The following is an 18,435-nucleotide window of genomic DNA, read 5'->3' on the forward strand; positions in this document are numbered from 1 at the left end:
AGCAAAGAGCCTGGGGGCCCTATAAATGAAACAAGAACATGGAATCAACCAAAGCAGATGTCATCAATTGTACATGTTCATGGATCTTTAGCATAGCCACATCTTTAGCAATGGACATTAATTATTTTCCTGTAGTGATTTAGACATAGGAATTGATTTCTAATGAGAATTTATTTCCCATTAGAGTAGATAACCACACTTAAAGTACCCTTGGCATATACATAAATGTATTTTCCTTTATGCTTTACCAAATACGTTGGCTCTCACAAATCAAATAGGCTCAAACTAGGGTGGTATCCAAATGGACGTTTTGAAATCAGTAGATAAGTTACTTAAGTCCATGAGTCCAGGTGGGTTTAGCACGAATATGACTACCATTTGGATATCACTCCTAAAACTTTAGTTTAAGCTTTAGGGGTGATTGAACTTCCAATTAAAGCCTGCAGCTCTCACATTAATCTTTTCCATGTGAGGTGTAAAAATATGGGAAGGACTTGAAGTAATATTCCCAGATTGCAAAATTATAGTGCAAAAGTGATTTCATGATTCAAAATCAAAACAAACATGTGGATTTTAGAGCTATCAACCTATTAAAAGGAATTATGATCAATCATTTCCATTTTAGCCAATCAATGTTTAAAATAATAATTGTAAGACAAATAAGTGTTTAAAATAATAATTGTAAGACAAATAAGTGTTTAAAATAATAATTGTAAGACAAATAAAATTAACTTACAATTTTATTAAAAATATTCTCACTTGTTGTTAGAAGGAAATGTCATCCTTAATACTTCCTTTCTAAACTTCCTATTACAGTAGCACCTTGGAACCAAAACCATAAAGTATGCTTATTTCTAGTTCCTTTAGATATGCCAATTACCAGAAAAGAACTGTTAATTTTCTGACTTTTCAGTCAGTTCCCAGAATGCTTTGAGTATGAGACAGAATGTGGGACCGGTTGCCAGAATTTTAACTTGCGCCAGCAGATTTTTAACGCAAAGTGCACACTTACATGTTCCCAAATTTTGCCTCAGTGTGCCGTTTCACATGCTGATGCATTGGGGACAGAGGCCATATTTACACCATACAGTTAAAGCACTCTTATACCACTTTAAACATTCATTGCTTCCCTCAAAGAATCTTGGGGACTGTAGATTGTTAAGGGTGCTGAGAGTTGTGAGGAGACCCCTATTCCCCACATGCAGCTACAGTTCTCATAGTACTTTAACCAGTCCTTTTTTCGGGGGGGGGACGGGACGGCAGGGGTACGCATACCCCTAAACATTTTATGAATTTAAGTTTGGCCTCATTGAGGGGCAGAATTTCAATATGAGTAGGAAAATGAGCGTGCCCCTAAACATTTTTTTAGAAAAAAAAAGCACTGAGCTTAACAACCAATCCCTCTTCCCAGGGAATTCTGAGAACCATAGCTCTGTGAGGGGCATAGGGGTCTCCTAAGAATTGTAAGCACCCTTAACTATTGTTCCCAGGATCTTTGGGGGAAGCCTTGACTGTTCAAACTCAAATAAGAGTGCTTTAGATGTCTGGTGCAGATATGGTGTGTGTGTGTGCAGAAAGGTGCTTCCTCCATACTTGTCCCAGACAAGCTTCGTTGGGCAAGGTGGGTGATGTAGTAATTCTGTGGTAGTGGTGGTGGTGGGAATTGCCTGTGAGAATTGCCGGAACACCCATGTCTCTGTGGAGCTCTTTTGCCCTCTATGAGGAAACACAAGCACTAGGTCCACCCATGTTTTTTCCCCTGCCATGAGCTTAGAAACACATAATAGTTTTGCCTCTGCTGGAGTCCAACTGGTGTCTGCTCCTGGCCCATTCTTCATCCTGCCTTCTGGTCCTCCAAAACGCTAAGGTTTTCAGTTTGGGGAATTCAATCCTGACAATATTTTCTACCACTGATTAAAACGGGCCTGCCTTTGGCTTTCCGGTTCCGGTCTGCCTTAATGGAGGCAGCTCCCACAACAGCAAATCGTTGGCAAAGGAAAAACCAGGATGATTGAGGGTCATTATCCTTCCTAGTCTGTCCCCCCCCCCCCGGGACGGGGAGGGGGATGGGCTTCACTCGCAGTTCATCTCAATACCTGGCTCTCGCTCCAGCATGGAATGTGAGTCAGGGAGGCGTTGAGTGCAAAAGCACTTCGCCTGCCGATAATCCTCCTATGCCGCCACTAACAAGCAGAGGTACTCCTGTTAATTAGAGCTTAATTTGGGCTAATGTACAGGCACATGCTAGAAAAGATGAGATCACAATCTGCAGAATGGATCCAACTGCAAGGTCGTTAAGGTTTGAACTTGATAGAAGACTTCATTCGGTGTAAAAGACTTGGGGGGAGGAGCCTACTGTTTCTCTAAACAAGGTTTTTTTCTTTACATTTATGATTCGGCAACCTTCCCTGGAATGTTAGTTCAATTTATGTATGTGCAAGTGAGGAAAGAGGGCATGGGATTGCAGGTAAAGGGACCCCTGACCATCAGGTCCAGTCGTGTCCGACTCTGGGGTTGCGCCGCTTATCTCGCTCTATAGGCCGAGGGAGTCGGCGTTTGTCCGCAGCTTCCGGGTCATGTGGCCAGCATGACAGAGCTGCTTCTGGCAAACCAGAGCAGCACACGGAAACGCCGTTTACCTTCCCGCCGGAGCGGTACCTATTTATCTACTTGCACTTTGATGTGCTTTCGAACTGCTAGGTGGGCAGGAGCTGGGACCAAGCAACGGGAGCTCACCCCGTTGCAGGAATTCGAACCGCCGACCTTCTGATCAGCAAGCCCTAGACTCTGTGGTTTAACCCACAGCGCCACCTGGGTCATTCATATATATATATATATATATATATATATATATATATATATATATATATATATATATTCACATCTATTCCTACACAATGGAATACACAGCAGTGCATGTGGAATTTCCAAGTGGCCTGCCATTTGGTCACTTACATCCAACCTGCACAATTTTCCTTCAGGCCATGTCCTGATGCTCATAATTTGGGAAAGCAAAAGGCATATCATATTATTTATTACATTTCTTACCCACCCACGAGGACAGGCAAGAAATCTAAGAAATAATAAGATCAAAAGCTGCTGTTTCCTTATAGGGCTCAGCCTGCTCTGCCACATCTGAAGACATCAGAATCTGAAACAATTAATCTACCAGAATAATATTATGAACAAGGTATGGAACTATAACAGGTAGACAGCTCTAACAAGGCTCCACTGTGAAAAATTATTCAAATTGTGCTTTTGCATCCACATCATACATTTAAAGCACTTATCCTGCCCACCCAGGCATGGAATCCTGGGAACTCAAGTTTGTTAAGAATGCTGGGAATTGTAGTTCTGCAAGGGAAACTGCTTGCAAGTTTCCCACAGACATCTGGTTGGCCACTGTGAAAATGGAACATTAAGCAAGATGGGCCATTGGCCTGATCCAGAAGGCTCTTCTTAGGCTCAAGTATTTTAGTTTAACTGGGACATAGGTCAGAAGTGAATGAGGCCTACAGAAATAAAGATTAAAGGGAGGCATGATAAGAGTGTAAATATTTAAACAGTTGCTTTCCAGATGAAATGTTTTGTGCTCTGTTGCCACTAAGAATAGGGTAAGAGGTTTTTATTATAGGAAAGTATCTTTATGTTAGACGTTAGGGAAACTTTTAAATCCTATTTTATCCTTAGACAATGGAATAAATAGCACAGGGACATTGTAGCATTTTCTTCATGGGAAGGTTTTCCCAGAAAGGTCCAGTATTGGTGTGGTAAATACTTTTTCAGGGCAAGGGATTGGATCCGATGATGCTTAAGATAGCTTCCTGTGTACGACGATGCATGGTAAGAATAGCCGATTGGTAGGAATCTTCTTTGGTGGAAGAGGGGCCGAAGTCTCCAGCTTGGGATCAAAACAATGGACCTGTGCACTAGTATGAAACAGTTGTCGCGCTGCCAATTAAATGGCACTAAAGGAGCTTCTCCAGTTGTTGAAACAGTGCAAAGCTGTTGTAAATTGATATGATTGAAATACGTTCATCAAACTGAACAACTGTACAGTGGTACCTCGACTTACGAACAACTCGACAACCGAATTTTTCGACTTACAAATGGGGCAAATGGCCGCACGCTTATGAATTTCTCGACATCCAAACGGAAACCGCGGCGGTTTTAGATAGGGTTTTTTCGACTTACGAATTTTTAGATTGGGTTGCTTCAACTTATGAATTTTTCCGTTTCCAATGCATTCCTATGGGAAATCGCATTTCCAATGGCACTTTTCTACTTACGAATTTTTCGACCTACGAAGGTGCCTTCGGAACGGATTAAATTCATAAGTCGAGGCACCACTGTATATGTACTTACTGATTTTGCATTACTTATTCTGTTAATCATGGAAAGAGACAAATGTCTGCATATATACAATAACTCTGCCGACTAGCCATCAGGAATCATGCTTGGCAACCGGGGTTTTTTAAGATTCTGTGAAGCATTGACTACATATTTTCAAGATACATCCTCAAGGACTACAATTTTGGAATTTAAGAAGGGGAAAGGGGGGACACTGAGACTCTCAAGGTGCTGTTCTGTACCAATTCCTAAATGCTCTGTTCATCTACCAGATTATAGACAACCTTTGTTATCACTTGGAAAAGGAAGAGTTACTTGTTCAATATTATGTCAAAAAGCCCAGATTATTGAACTTGTACCCTTAAGGAGGCCTGGATATCAGCAAAACAGTCAGGCAAATCATGAGATACCAATGCTACTGATTAAACAACTTTATTCCAAAATGTGTATCAGATATTACAAGAATAAGCTCTGCTTTGGAGATAACATTTCTCCAATTATTTGTCTACAAGACATACTTGGTCAAACAATATGATCAGAATAACTATGGAAAAGATATGCAATGCAGAATAGTCACTCAGGAAACAGTAAATGTACAGAGGGAGTAGACTTAAAAGCATGCTGCATAATTTTATAAGCAAATAACTATATAGATGCATTTAATATGTTTTATCTACATTATCTGAAGTACTAATTTGAAAACTGTCAACAACAAAAAAAAATAGTTACTACCATTCTTAAAACATTAATACTTGACTGCCTACGATACCTATGAGGTAAAACCAATACAATGGAATTAAATTTCTGCAAAGCCCTGAGAAATACTTTTCTCAATTCAAAAACAGAGAGACAATTTCAGCATATGGACATAAGACAAACCCTGATGGATCTTCCCAAGGCTTCATGTAGTCCAGCACCCTATTTCTAACCATCGTCAGGCATATGCCTCTGGGAAGGTCATATCCAGGGCATGAAGCAATGATACCCACACCCCTGTTTCTTTCCAGGCAACTGACATTCTGAAGATGAAGTTTCCACCTCCCATCATCCCTGACCACTGGACATGCTGTCTGCAAAGGCTGATGGGACATTTTTATTGAGCTATCCATCACAATGCCAAGACTTCTTTACAATTTACTTTGAGGTTAGCTAGTTTAGATCCCATCAGGGAATATGTGAAATGGGATCTTTTTGCCCAAGTGTAAATCACTTGACAATTACACTGAATCTCATTTGTCATTTTCTTGCCCGTTTGGAGTTCTTCATTCAAACTAATTTGGTGTCATTTGCAAACTCAGTTACTAATATACTCAAGAACATGCTTAATCTCTTATCTGAAATGCACAGATGGAGAACCAACTTTAACCTCTCTATAAATGCTTCTTATTAAGCTAGAAACTCTGAAATAACTCTGAAATAAGAAGTGGAAAATAAATAATGGTATTAAAATAAAATGTTATTCCAATTAAATGTAAAGAGAATAACTTAAAAATGGGGGGGGGAACCCAGTCCAAAATGTTTTCTTTTCTTTTTATAGTTTTCATAAACTGTTGCTGGGAACTGGAGATGATAAATGTTCCCTTCTTTTATTAGTCTGCAAGGTGACTCCACAGGTTATCAGCTCCCTCAACAAAAACATACCTATAAAAGCCATTAAATGCTTATAAAAACTTTACTGAATTCTACACAGAATTCTCAAATTTAAAAGTTAAAAAATGGTTTTGTCCTGTATCAAACTGCAACATACTATTACAATTTGAAAATCACAAAGCATCCTATACATGGTACTGCATAAAATAAAACATGTATGATATAAATGTTTACTTGCAAAATGTTATGTTAGTATTCTTAAAAAGCTTATGTTTCATGTAATGAACAACAGCTCTAGAGTGTTTAAGTTTCTTTTTGAAAAGTAACAATTCTTCTTGCCTGATATTTGTTACACTACAGTTGTGAAGTCAGTTAAATGGACCAGCTCAGACTGATCCAAACTACCTGGGTATGAAACATTCCCATCTGGTTCAGAAGTGTTGTTATTAACCCACTATATAATAGTAAACAAGATATTTTTGTTTCATAGAAACAACTAACATTTGCCTCCACTGGACAAATGGTCTATTTACAGTAACATCGGCTGCCTAACTGACAGCGAGCGTAGGTCATCATTCACTCATGGAACTTAATAGACTGGTGATCTCTGCTGAGTCGTTTTTCCTTTCAAGACCCGTCTTATCTAGAGAACAAAGGAGAAGCAATGGGTTATCAACGTTCACTGATTCTGACGTTATGAAAAAACACACTACAGTTCCAAATACATCTACAGTGGTACCTCGCTAGATGAATGCTCTGCTAGACAAATTTTTCGCTAGACGAATGGGTTTTGCAATCGGAGGTTGCCTCGCAAGACAAATTCGTTTTGTGAAAAATTCGTCTAGCAAATCGCAGTTTCCCATAGGAATGCATTGAAATTAAATTAATGCGTTCCTATGGGCAAAAAAAAAATTCAATGCATTCCTATGGGATTCGCAAGACGAATTTTTCGCAAAATGAATTGACTCACAGAACGAATTAAATTCGTCTTGCGGGGCACCACTGTACTAAGACCTAATTCTCATTGAACGTGAGGAGACTTAACTTCCAAGGAAACATGTCAAGTACCAGGCGGACAGTTACACATCAACTGAAATCAACAAAGCTATCTATCCCACTAGGTTTCCAGATAAATTCTGATAGTATAAAAGCTAGATTTCATCACCACAGCGGTACAGTGAGTCAAGTCAACAGGATTATAATAGTTTAGCTGTTTACTGACCTGCCCATGACGCAGTTTCTAAGAAACGTACAGGGTATCAAACTCCTTGAAAGGATTATTCAGGTAAATAATCAACCCAAGCTCAAAAGACTGGTGTTTACATCAGCAGCTTTACAGATTGGAAAAGCTCAGTCAGTAGAGCATGAGACTCTTAATCTAAAGGTCATGGGTTCGAGCCCCACATTGGACAAAAGATTCCTGCACTATGGGGGTTGGACTAGATGGCCCTCACACTCCCTTCCAACTACACAATTCTATGATTCTATGTGCATAATTATGTTGATACCACACATATTTTTATTTTTAGTTGCTCAACATCTTTTTTACAGTCTGCTGAAATTACCCATGCTCTGTAACTTGAAAGAAAAAAAATGTTCACTTTCAAAAGTTGCATATTTGGCATTTAGGGAAATAAGCAACAGAACTCAATAATTAGAAAGAACCGAACATTACACTCTCAAAGCAAGAGTCTCTTCTTTAAAATAAAGTATGAACTGACTATCTCGGAATAGGGGAGGATTTCAGCTCAGTTTGGATTTTAATGTGAACCTGCCTAATTTGCAGTGTGCAAATTGAAATACAGTTACCCTTTGAAATTCATAAAATGCATGCATTAGTGAAAAATATATATAAATATATATATATATATTATACCAGGAAACTTTCATCACACAAATAGTCATATTAGGAGAAATTTGCACTAAAATGGTGATGAGTTTTGATGCGGATGTTGTTGTTTTTTTAAGGCAAACAGATATGGAAATGTGAAGACTGAACTTAAGGGGGCGGGAGAGAGAGAGAGAGAGAGAGAGAGAGAGAGAGAGAGAGAGAGAGAGAGAGAGAGAGACTGAAAGATGCCAAAACTGCAGAGCTGCCCCTCCTCATTACCACCCACTACACTTCAAAAGAGCTCCAGCTAGTTGGATCTCTTACCTCAACTCCTACAGGGCCATCAGGTACTAGGTGAACCGGCTGCTCATTTTCCAAGTTCCTGGCACTTGGATCAGCTCCCTTCCGCATCAACAAGCGAACTGCATCCAGCTGACTCACCCGATGCTGCAAGCTGGCAGCTACATGGAGTGCGGTGTTCCCATTATATGCCTGGATGAGGTATGAAAGAAAGACCATTATTCTTTAAAAAAAAATGTATATGCAGGACGCTTTGTTCCTTCTAGCAGCTACATGCTGAATTAGACACAGTGCTTTATGCTAATCTCTACTGCTGGCTCAACAGGAACATACCTTGGCATTGATAAAAGAAAGGCAAGTGGGCAGCTCTAAAAACAAACGAAGGAGTTCCACATTTGCTTCTTCCGCTGCTAAGTGAAGGGCAGAACGGCCACTTTTACGATCCTGTCCAAGCAGATGGGGAGAAGCCTAGTTAATTTTACACAATAAGCACTGAACCACTTACAAAATGCCCCTCCCCCCAAAAAATTACATGAAAACATAAACTGTTCAACTACATAGTTTTTTTTATTTGTCCCTACAATTTCAGAGGTCGCCACCAATATTTCCATTTTACAGACAGAAGATGAATCTAGGGGATAACAGGGGCACCTAATGATTCAAGGCTGGGGTGGGATTTGAAGTTTGGAACCTTTATCTCCTCTTGTGGTATCTATTGGGACACAATGACTCTAGAATAATTAAGACCAAGTAATTCAAGCTTCGACTCCCAAGAGAACCTAGTTTTCAGTCTACTGCTGGATTTATTTGTGTTTGCACAACCCAGCAAGAGTTTCACCCATTTCACCCATGATGAAATCCCAATTAAATTACTGAGACGCAAACCAATTCAAGCATGTTTACTCAGAAATAAGCCCCAGTAGTTTCAATGAGGTTTACTTCCAAGTATGCTTAGAATTCTGGGATACGGGTGGCGCTTTGGGTTAAACCACTGAGCCTAGGGCTTGCCGATCAGAAGGTCGGTGGTTTGAATCCCTGCGGCGGGGTGAGCTCCCATTGCTCAGTCCCAGCTCCTGCCAACCTAGCAGTTCAAAAGCACGTCAAAGTGCAAGTAGATAAATAGGTACCACTCCAGCGGGAAGGTAAACGGTGTTTCCGTGCGCTGCTCTGGTTCGCCAGAAGTGGCTTAGTCATGCTGGCCACATGACCCGGAAGCTGTACGCCGGCTCCCTCAGCCAATAAAGCGAGATGAGCGCCACAACCCTAGAGTCGTCCGCGACTAGACCTAATGGTCAGGGGTCCCTTTACCTTTACCTATGCTTAGAATTGCAGCCTCAGTTCAATGTTAGTTCCATTAATTTAATGGAATGTATACTCCTATCCTACACATGTCTACTGACAAGGGCTGATAATAGCCCAAGACATCTGGAGGCTGAGGAAGACTGTCTGAAGCTTTAAAAAAATAGTATGTGACTCAAGTCACTGACACAAATCTGGGCTTGTTACCATGATTTTCTTGCTGTACTTACTCTGGCTTCAACAGAGGCCCGCATCTCAATCAGAAATTTGATGGTGTCTGCCAACCTCTTGCCTTTCAACCTTAATTCCTGGACCTCGGGAGTGTGAGGTGATTGCTGGCTCTCTATGTCATGTACCACAGCATTATGGGCCACCACTGCACAGTGCAATGCTGTCAAACCTAAAAATGAAACACAAGTGAGCAATTCTTTAAAAAACAGCAACACTGTTTTGAATGACTCCCTTTTCCAATAACTGACTCAAAAACTTTAGTCAATACTAGTAAGCCAGGTTTCAACTGCTGTTTGTTTGTTTGCAATGCAAGTCCTTAAAGGATTTTTAACCTGTTTCCAACATTGCTTTAGAGAAAGAACTAAGGTAAAGTTGCTTGGCAACTTGAAGATGTAAAATTAAGTATACGTATTTTTGAAAAGCCTTTCCATGTGTAGATACCCTTAACAAAAATATAGTTCAGGTTTACCAGATACTGCTGTCCAAAATAAGAATAAAAGATATTCACAGGTTTCGATGGGTAGTTATGATTTTTGATTTCTCTCCTGACAGTGGCACACAATTTTTTGACTTAAGTTACATGGGGCAGTCATCCTGCTACCATCATGTCCAGCTGCCTTGTATTCCCAACACAGTGGAACAGGTTCTGATTTGTTATTGATGAAATGGAGAGCATCAAGTGTAGGATCAAATATGAATGAGTATTTCACCAGCTTAAAGTGTTTAGTAAGGGCCCTGATCGCCTTCCCCTGCTCCAAATGTTGCTTTGCATTTTTCTGTTTTGAAGTGGATGTCAATAGTAAGATATTCCTGTAAAATATTCCATATGAAATCCAAGGGCCTAAGAAGCAGCAACAACAAATTCAGCATGTTTTTATTAAGCTTTTTGCCTAACACAACACAGAAAGGGGACTCTTGGCTACTCACCATCATAATTTGTTGCCTCCCAGTCTATGTATTGGTTGCTTACAATGGCTCCTTTCTCAATTGCCTGTAGGTGTGAAATGAGAGCATACGTTAACCCTGTACAACTATGCAAAAAGGTAACTGAAACCTCCACATATTATTTTAGATTCTTTAGATATAATAATAATAATAATAATAATAATAATAATAATAATACCCCACCCATCCAGCTGGGTTTCCCCAGCCACTCTGGGCGGCTTCCAACAAATATTTAAAAGATTATTTTAATCAATATTATTCACTCAGTAAATCTACTGAGATAGCATTCCACAGTCATGCAGATTATTAGAACTAAGGCTCACAGATTTAAAAAAAAATATTCAGTCCCTTTGTAAACTGTTTTTTGTAAACAGAATTAGTTGACATGGGGTCACGAAGAGTCGGACACGACTAAACAACTAAACAACAACAAAGTCTTTCTTAGCATTCTGCAGAAACAGCTTCCTCCAATTAAATTTCTTTAACACTCTTTCTTTGCTCAACTTCCTTACTTTTGGGGTGTGGACAGAACTGTGCTACAGGATCCACATAGTATTACCACACACAGTCACTTCTAGGGGTACAAACTACCTTTCCGTGTTGAGCTACACTCCTCCTATTGTGGGAAGAACAGGATGTGGTGAGAACTTTCGGTAGCTGCTGTGTGAGTTGGGGAGTGGCATGTTCCACAGGTCATAACATGTAATGGAATACTAGCGCCTTAGCAGTCATTTACAAGATTCCAAAGCATTAGTATTAGTATAACCCCCAAGTACTAGAGGCACCAAAGGAAAGGCATATATATATATTTGGATATTTACTGCACATGCTACATGTCAGGAGAAAGGGAGATAGTTGGAAGATTCAGCTCTGGCCGCTTACCTGAAGGACTTGTGCATGCCCCTTTTCGGCGCACACATGCAAAGGCGTCCTACCCCAGCAATCTGTTGTGTTCACTTGCGCCCCAAGGCTAACCAAGTCCTGTACAATGAGGTGCTGGTTTGCAGCCACAGCCACCTGCAGGGCACTCTATGAGAATGAAAAACAAGATGTTCACCAAAATCCTACCAGAAAATAGCAATCACCTAAGTATAATGAAATATTCCCAATAAGCTACAACCATTTCAGAGTGCAGCTTGCCCAATGTACTTCTAAGGCCACCGTTATAAATTAGCCTGCATGTTAACCTTTGAGGTTAATATAAACAGGCGTTCAAAGGTGTTTTGCATTAAGTCTTGGAAATGTGCAGTGGGAGCCAGTTCCGCTGAGAGCCTCACCTGGCCATTGTGTTCTTTAATATCCAGCATGTGTAGGGCTACCATCTTTCTTGCCAACACATAGGAAACTGCTCGGCGCCCCTGGGCAACTGCAATGTGGAGAAACCTGTGGGGAATAAATACTGTGTTTGTTTCCTTTTTAATATTGAAAAAGCACATGTGTTTAAGGTGTTGTGAAAATCCCTTCCCTTAAAAATATCCTAAACCCCAAATAACTTATGGAACTTGCAGACTGCAAGGAATACCATATATCATTACACTGTTGAATGCACACCTCAATTTAATCACATTTTGAAAGGCAGGCATAGAAGTCTGTGTGACATATTATTTTTAATGCACAATAGAATAATTGACAATTCATGAGAAAGGTGTCTTATTGCTAGCATATCGTCTCCATTTTAGTACTGGTTAACAACATGAACAATACTCACGTGTCACCATCAGCGTCTTTGGCAAGAATTTGATCTTGAGAGATGTTGGCCAGTTTGCTTTCTTCCTGTTCCACTTGCCACTGGAAGAACGATTTGCCCAGCTGTGCTGTGTTCCTGACGATACCCTGATGTTGCACAGATATATTTGAAGTAGCCAATGGTAAGCCATGTTCTTCAAGAGCACCGCAGAAATTACTGGGTAGCTGACTGAAATTCTGAGGGTGGCTGCTGACATCACTTTGCTGAGGAAGTGGTTGAGGGAGGGGGGCAGAGATGTCCGACCCTTCTGAATCACTTAAGAGAGAAGCAAAGCTTTGAGTGGGACAGTACTGCAGTTCTTGGCTTTCAAAAACATGCTGATAGTCAGAGGACTGGCTGCTAGTGGAGTGCGGTCTGCAATCCATAAGGGGATTGTAATGCTGAGACAAGTTCTGGGTCTGTGTGGAAGAAAACTGATAATTCTGGGGTAGCTCCATCATCTGTGAGGGGCTGCTTGCTTGAAATGCTTGGTACCTTTGGGGAGGTGATAAAGCTTGCGCCCCAACCATCTCTTGATACTGTTCCCCTGGAGAGTTAGGATCAGTCATGGTGTGAAGCCAGCTCACTTGCACTGTGTTCAAAGAAACTGGGCAGGATTCATTCTTAATATTCATAATGTTCTGCAGCATATCACAACTGCTGTCTTGTTTGGGATCATTCATATGGGCATCCTCCATGTTGCTATCCATTGATGTTGGTGTCTGTGGAGGTGTCTATAAAATAAGAGCATGCAGATTTTGAATGATCCAGGGCAGGTGAGAAATGTGTTTCAATGTGAGCAATGACTATAAAAAATACATACCAGGAGGTGAGGTTGGAAAGGAGCTGTTCTTTTATAACAGGATACATCTGGAAATGAGTCATGAGCTTTTCTTTTTCGACCATTAGTCAATATATTCTTCAACTCTAATGGAAAAAAGAAAAAAAATGCTAAATTTCAGTTTGTACCCTGCTTTTCAAGTATGCTTTTCTAAATACTAACACATCTAAAGTACTTAAAGGGTATAAGTAAAACACGGTACCTGTGTATGGGTCATAATTTGGTAATCCTCCTTGTACCTGTTTTTTAAAAAAATAAAAAATAGAATTATTTAGAATATAGTGAAAACATTCTCTCCAAGTCTTAAGGCAGCTCTAATGAGGAACAATGCTAACTTTTTCTAATGTTCTATTAATTATTAAGTTCTAAAATCACATTAAAATGTTCTGAAAAATTAGTACACTCTAGATATTTTCAGGAACGTTTTGAGAAGAAACCCATCCGATTCAGACTGCAATCCTTTACAACTTTACCTGGAAATAAGACCCATGGAACTCAACGAGCTTTACTCCATTAGGACTCCATTATTAGTTACAGCTTTTACAATGTATTCTGCTTCATCCAAGCAAAGCCAAGCAAACTCACTAGGAGTTTCAACCTGCTATGTTATCTACTAGCCTACTCCAGTATGGTACAGGATAATTTTAACAAAACAAAATGTGGCGGGATAATAGCTTTTACAGTTAATCTTCCAAGCATTTCAATATTTTACTCATAAATGTGAAGTGTAGCTGACTGAAAAATTTGCATGTGTGCAGGTAATTTCTGAAAATATTGTTATTCCAAACTGATCTCTGATTCTTACTTTGTTTGGAAAGCATTACCTCTGTGAATGAGCCAGTAATATCACAAAAGTATATGCATTCTCAGAATCTTAAATATTTCCAGATGATGTTGTTTTGTCATTATAGCTTAATCATACAGTTATATATTTGCAAGACAATTCAAGGAATGTATGAATAAGTTTGTAGAACTTGCTAATTCTAAAATCTGTAGCACCTACAGATGCATGCTTAAAATGGTACGCAGAACTGCTATATCAAGAGGACCCTAAATAAAGAAAATTTTATATTGCTGTTTTAAGCTTTTTTCGTATATATCAATAATGAATTTACTGTGCAACTGCTGGCCCTTATGTAGCTAAAACAGCACAAGCCATAAAAAGAAGAAGAAGAAGAAGAAGAAGAAGAAGAAGAAGAAGAAGAAGAAGAAGAAGAAGAAGAAGAAGAAGAAGAAGAAGAAGAAGAAGAAGAAGAAGAAGAAGAAGAAGAAGCATTTATATGCTGACTTTCTGCCAAGGCTGATTTTCAATTTTAAAAGACTAAAACAAATGATATAAAATTTAAAGTTCAACCATGCAGAAGGGGGAGGGGTAAAGTTCACAGGAAAAACAAAACAAAGAATCGCTGATTAAGAAAATAAGAATTGCCATTTTAGATCAGACCAAAGCTCTACCTAGTAGAATGTTTGCTCACCAACAGAACTGCAGAAAGTGCTAGTTTTATGATTCCAGCATCTGCCATACTTCCATTACATTCCATTTTTAGCTATCAAATCTCATATTCACTGACAAATCGAGGCACAACAAATTTCCTTTTTTCAAAGGCAGGCAAGCTAGCTGCCATTACCCTACCTCACAGAAATGAATTCCATACACTAATTATGCCCTGTATACAGTTGTACGCTACTGATATTTTAAAAGATGAGAGACTGTGCCATTTATGATTCTGAATAAAATTATTTTAAAAGAAAAGTAATGTTCTGCACCTTTAATTCATCTGCACCATGGTCTGAGGACATCTGCTTGCTGTTTCTGAGGTGCAACAGCAGCTCTTTCACCGAGTTTTTCACACGAACACCTTGAAAAGGTCCTCTTTGTTGCTTTCCTCCCCCCATACGTTGCTCAACTGTTGAGACACAAACAATGAGAAATAAAATAAAAACACTGATAACAATTAAACAGAATATTGAGTTTTTTAAGAGAGGGTGGATTTGTACATAATCTTAGCTAAGAAACATAGGTAATCCTAAATTAATTACACAAAACCTTAAAAGCATGTACAAAATATATTTTGTCAGCTTTGTTGTCACAAACACAAAAGAAACTTCTCTCACTGCCCCCCTGCAGTGAGCGGGGAGACACCAGTGCATATAAAGGATATGTTAGCTTTAACATGGTTTTACGTGAATGAATTTTCAGAATTACTTGTGCCTGTCACCTCCATAATGAAACTGCTTGTCCAAGAAAATGTGCAACCAAAGAAATGAACTGCAAATATTACATTCATTCTCTTATGTCATCATTCCTTTTAACATAGTCTACTTTGAAGGTGAAAAAACAGAAGTGAAAAGAGGAAACTACAATGTAATACTATCCAAGAGAGAAGTTGTGACTTCATTTTAAAAAGTACAAACCCTTCCAAGTTTATATATAGAAGTACTGCAGTTTATACGACATTTAAATAATCTGAAAAGCCAATTGCTGGAGAACTGGAATTTCTGTCTAGAAAAAAAAACACACCCCAATTTATGGGCAAATGATTTCTTCTTTGCAGGTATGCCTAGTTAAAGCAATTAATTGTCCCTTATTAAATTGCCTTATATTGTATCCTTCAAGACAGAATTTGTGCCTACTTGAGAAAATATTGTTAAAGCAATCAAAAACAAAACAAAATACTTCAATTAATAAAATACTTCAGATTAATATTTATAGAAAGTGCAAACCAATGTAAAATAAAAAATATAGTACAACAATAGTTTTCTTATGGAAAAAGATCGAACTGGCCAGAGAAATAAAATAATCACACTGTTTTAATATTATGAAGATACACACAACAGATATTGTTATGCTACCTTTCAATATAATTCCCAAATGAAAGAAAATTTGTGGAAGCAACTTCTGCACTAAAAACACCATGAAATTATATATAAAGACAACTGAGGTTCTTAATTGTGTACCATTTCAACAGCAAAAGGTGCATAAGAAACAAAAGCAATTTCAGCTATAAGAAGCACTATTTGGAAATAAAAAATATTACATTGTTTAAATAAATTGTGCCTCTCTGTCTATTTATATTTGGTATAGATAGCTTTGTCCTTGTTCACTCCACACAACATGTTGTACAAAAAAGTGAAATCTTTCTACACAATGAATTGTGTTAGCAAATCCATACAAAACTTTCAACTTTCATTGAAGTGATATAAGATTCAAAAGCCTGAATACAAGTCATTTCAGAAAAGTTACCACACTTAGCCATTTTCTTTTCCAGTTAAATTGGGGGAACCACACTAATCTATTTTATCTTCCAGTATCTATTTTATCTTCAAGTGCCTGCAGTTTTAACTGCTCTATATTTGCAAATCACACTGATGTGCTTATCAAACTATTTGATTTCTCTCTCAGTAATACAGCAAATATTATTGAGATTTAAACAACCATAACGAAAAGTCAATACAAGCTAGAATTTTGCAAATTTGCACTTCCTGAACACACACACGCAAGAAATAATTGACAGAAGATTCTAACTCACTGCAAAGGGTCAATAGGATAAACTCCCCACAAACCCACATTAATATGCATGACTGTAGCATCCTGCTTACACGCTGCTTTCTACCTAAAAGCTTAAGGACATTTCATACCTGAAAATGCTGGTGAATTCCAAACTAACTGATGCAAGACGCCTTAACTACAATTTTTCAGTTTCTTCATGAAATGGATACAAACTGCTGGCACTTCAGCAGCCTGCCATGTTGTGCAATTGGGGAAAGAGGGAAAGAGTGCTTCTTGAGGTGGCTTTTACAACTGCATTGTTCAGATACTGTATTGCAAACGGGTTGATGGCAACAAGTTTCTTTCATTTATTGGATATCCCATGCAAAGGGTGAATCTAGACCAATGGGGGGGGAGTTGCATTTTGATGCCAATGACGTATGGACGTAGCACTCAAGAATGAACGGGACTGATCTCACAATAAGCACTAAAAAACACCTTCCACAACCTTCATAAAACCCTTTCACCAACAGAGCAGCACTGGGGGGTGTGCAGGTGCAAAGTGTACTGCAACCTGAGATAGGAAACTCAAGGTGACTTTGGACATATGTTTACCACACTAAAAATCCATACACCTTTTTCATTATGGAGCCGAGAACACATTCAATGGTGGAGCCTAGACTGGTTTACAGTAATGGTCACTTCCCACATTATGCTTGGGCATACTGAAATACTTGTGTGTATTTCTTCACCTTTTCAGCCACTGACGTGCTTTCTCTTTGTGTGTGTGTCTGTGCGCACACTCGCGTGCAAAGTGCTCTCCTTGCCTACCAATAACAAGCAACTCTGCACTAACTTGCAAATCAGAACGAGGCACTTTGAGCTGTGCGGTTGCATATGTTGCAGCAACATACAAACAGGAACCCATGCAGTTCGGAACGGCTAATTAGTGCCTAACCAAAAAAGCCATCCTTTACAACAGGTGGCGCTGTGGGTTAAACCACTGAGCCTAGGGCTTGCTGATCAGGAGGTCAGCGGTTCGAATCCCTACCACGGGGTGAGCTCCCATTGCTCGGTCCCAGCTCCTGCCAACCTAGCAGTTCGAAAGCATTTCAAAATGCAAGTAGATAAATAGGAACCGCTACAGCGGGAAGGTAAACAGCCTTTCCATGTGCTGCTCTTGTTTGCCAGAAGCGACTTTGTCATGCTGGCCACATGACCTGGAAGCTATACACCGGCTCCCTCGGCCAATAATGCGAGATGAGCGCGCAACCCCAGAGTCGGTCACGACTGGACCTAATGGTCAGGGGTCCCTTTACCTTTACCTTTTACAACAGCGCTGAGGCTACACGGCGGCAGACAAAGGAACTCAGAAAGTAGCCCCCTGAAGGAGACTATGATACAGTACTGGGTTTCCAGACAGGTGTGCATTGCAGGATCCGAGCTCATAGAATCATAGAACTGTATAGTTCGAAAGCCCCCCGAGGGTCATCTAGTCCAACCCTCTGCAATGCTGGAAACTCAACTGTTCCAAGTTTTCCAAAACGGCCATGCAACGCAATTGGCATCAACATCTATACGGTTTTGAGGGTGGAATGGTATTATTTGTTTTTGTAACCGTCTTTGCTTTATTAGGACCTGGTGGGATATGCATGCATATGCATACACACAAACAAACACACACACTCTCTCTCTCGCCCGTCATTTAATCCGGGTTCACCCTTTCCAAGGAAAATTTGTCAAGCTTTAAAAGAACATACTGTTGCCAGAGTCCTTCTGGGATTTTAAGTGCCGCCGGGTGTGCCCCCCCCCCCGCTGCAGTCTTGCACTGA

General features: G+C 39.6%; 1 protein-coding gene across 2 annotated transcripts in view; it reads right to left on the bottom strand.

The window, feature by feature from the left end:
• Nucleotides 1-4,766: 4,766 nt before the first annotated feature.
• The window catches only part of NFKBIZ (NFKB inhibitor zeta), a 37,701-nt gene continuing 24,032 nt past the window's right edge, over nt 4,767-18,435 (bottom strand). For both annotated transcript variants that reach the window (XM_060273707.2, XM_035115107.3), the window contains exons 2-12: nt 14,881-15,020; nt 13,316-13,352; nt 13,096-13,199; nt 12,255-13,006; nt 11,824-11,929; nt 11,429-11,575; nt 10,529-10,592; nt 9,601-9,770; nt 8,405-8,515; nt 8,096-8,263; nt 4,767-6,583 (exon numbers count right to left, since the gene is read on the bottom strand). In XM_060273707.2, coding sequence (XP_060129690.1) covers nt 6,530-6,583; nt 8,096-8,263; nt 8,405-8,515; nt 9,601-9,770; nt 10,529-10,592; nt 11,429-11,575; nt 11,824-11,929; nt 12,255-13,006; nt 13,096-13,199; nt 13,316-13,352; nt 14,881-15,009 — 1,842 coding nt within the window. In that variant the 5' untranslated portion in view covers nt 15,010-15,020 and the 3' untranslated portion in view covers nt 4,767-6,529. The remainder of the gene's footprint in view (nt 6,584-8,095; nt 8,264-8,404; nt 8,516-9,600; nt 9,771-10,528; nt 10,593-11,428; nt 11,576-11,823; nt 11,930-12,254; nt 13,007-13,095; nt 13,200-13,315; nt 13,353-14,880; nt 15,021-18,435) is intronic.

Source organism: Zootoca vivipara, chromosome 4 (assembly GCF_965207765.1).
Source record: "Zootoca vivipara chromosome 4, rZooViv2.hap1.1, whole genome shotgun sequence".
NCBI lineage: Eukaryota > Metazoa > Chordata > Lepidosauria > Squamata > Lacertidae > Zootoca > Zootoca vivipara.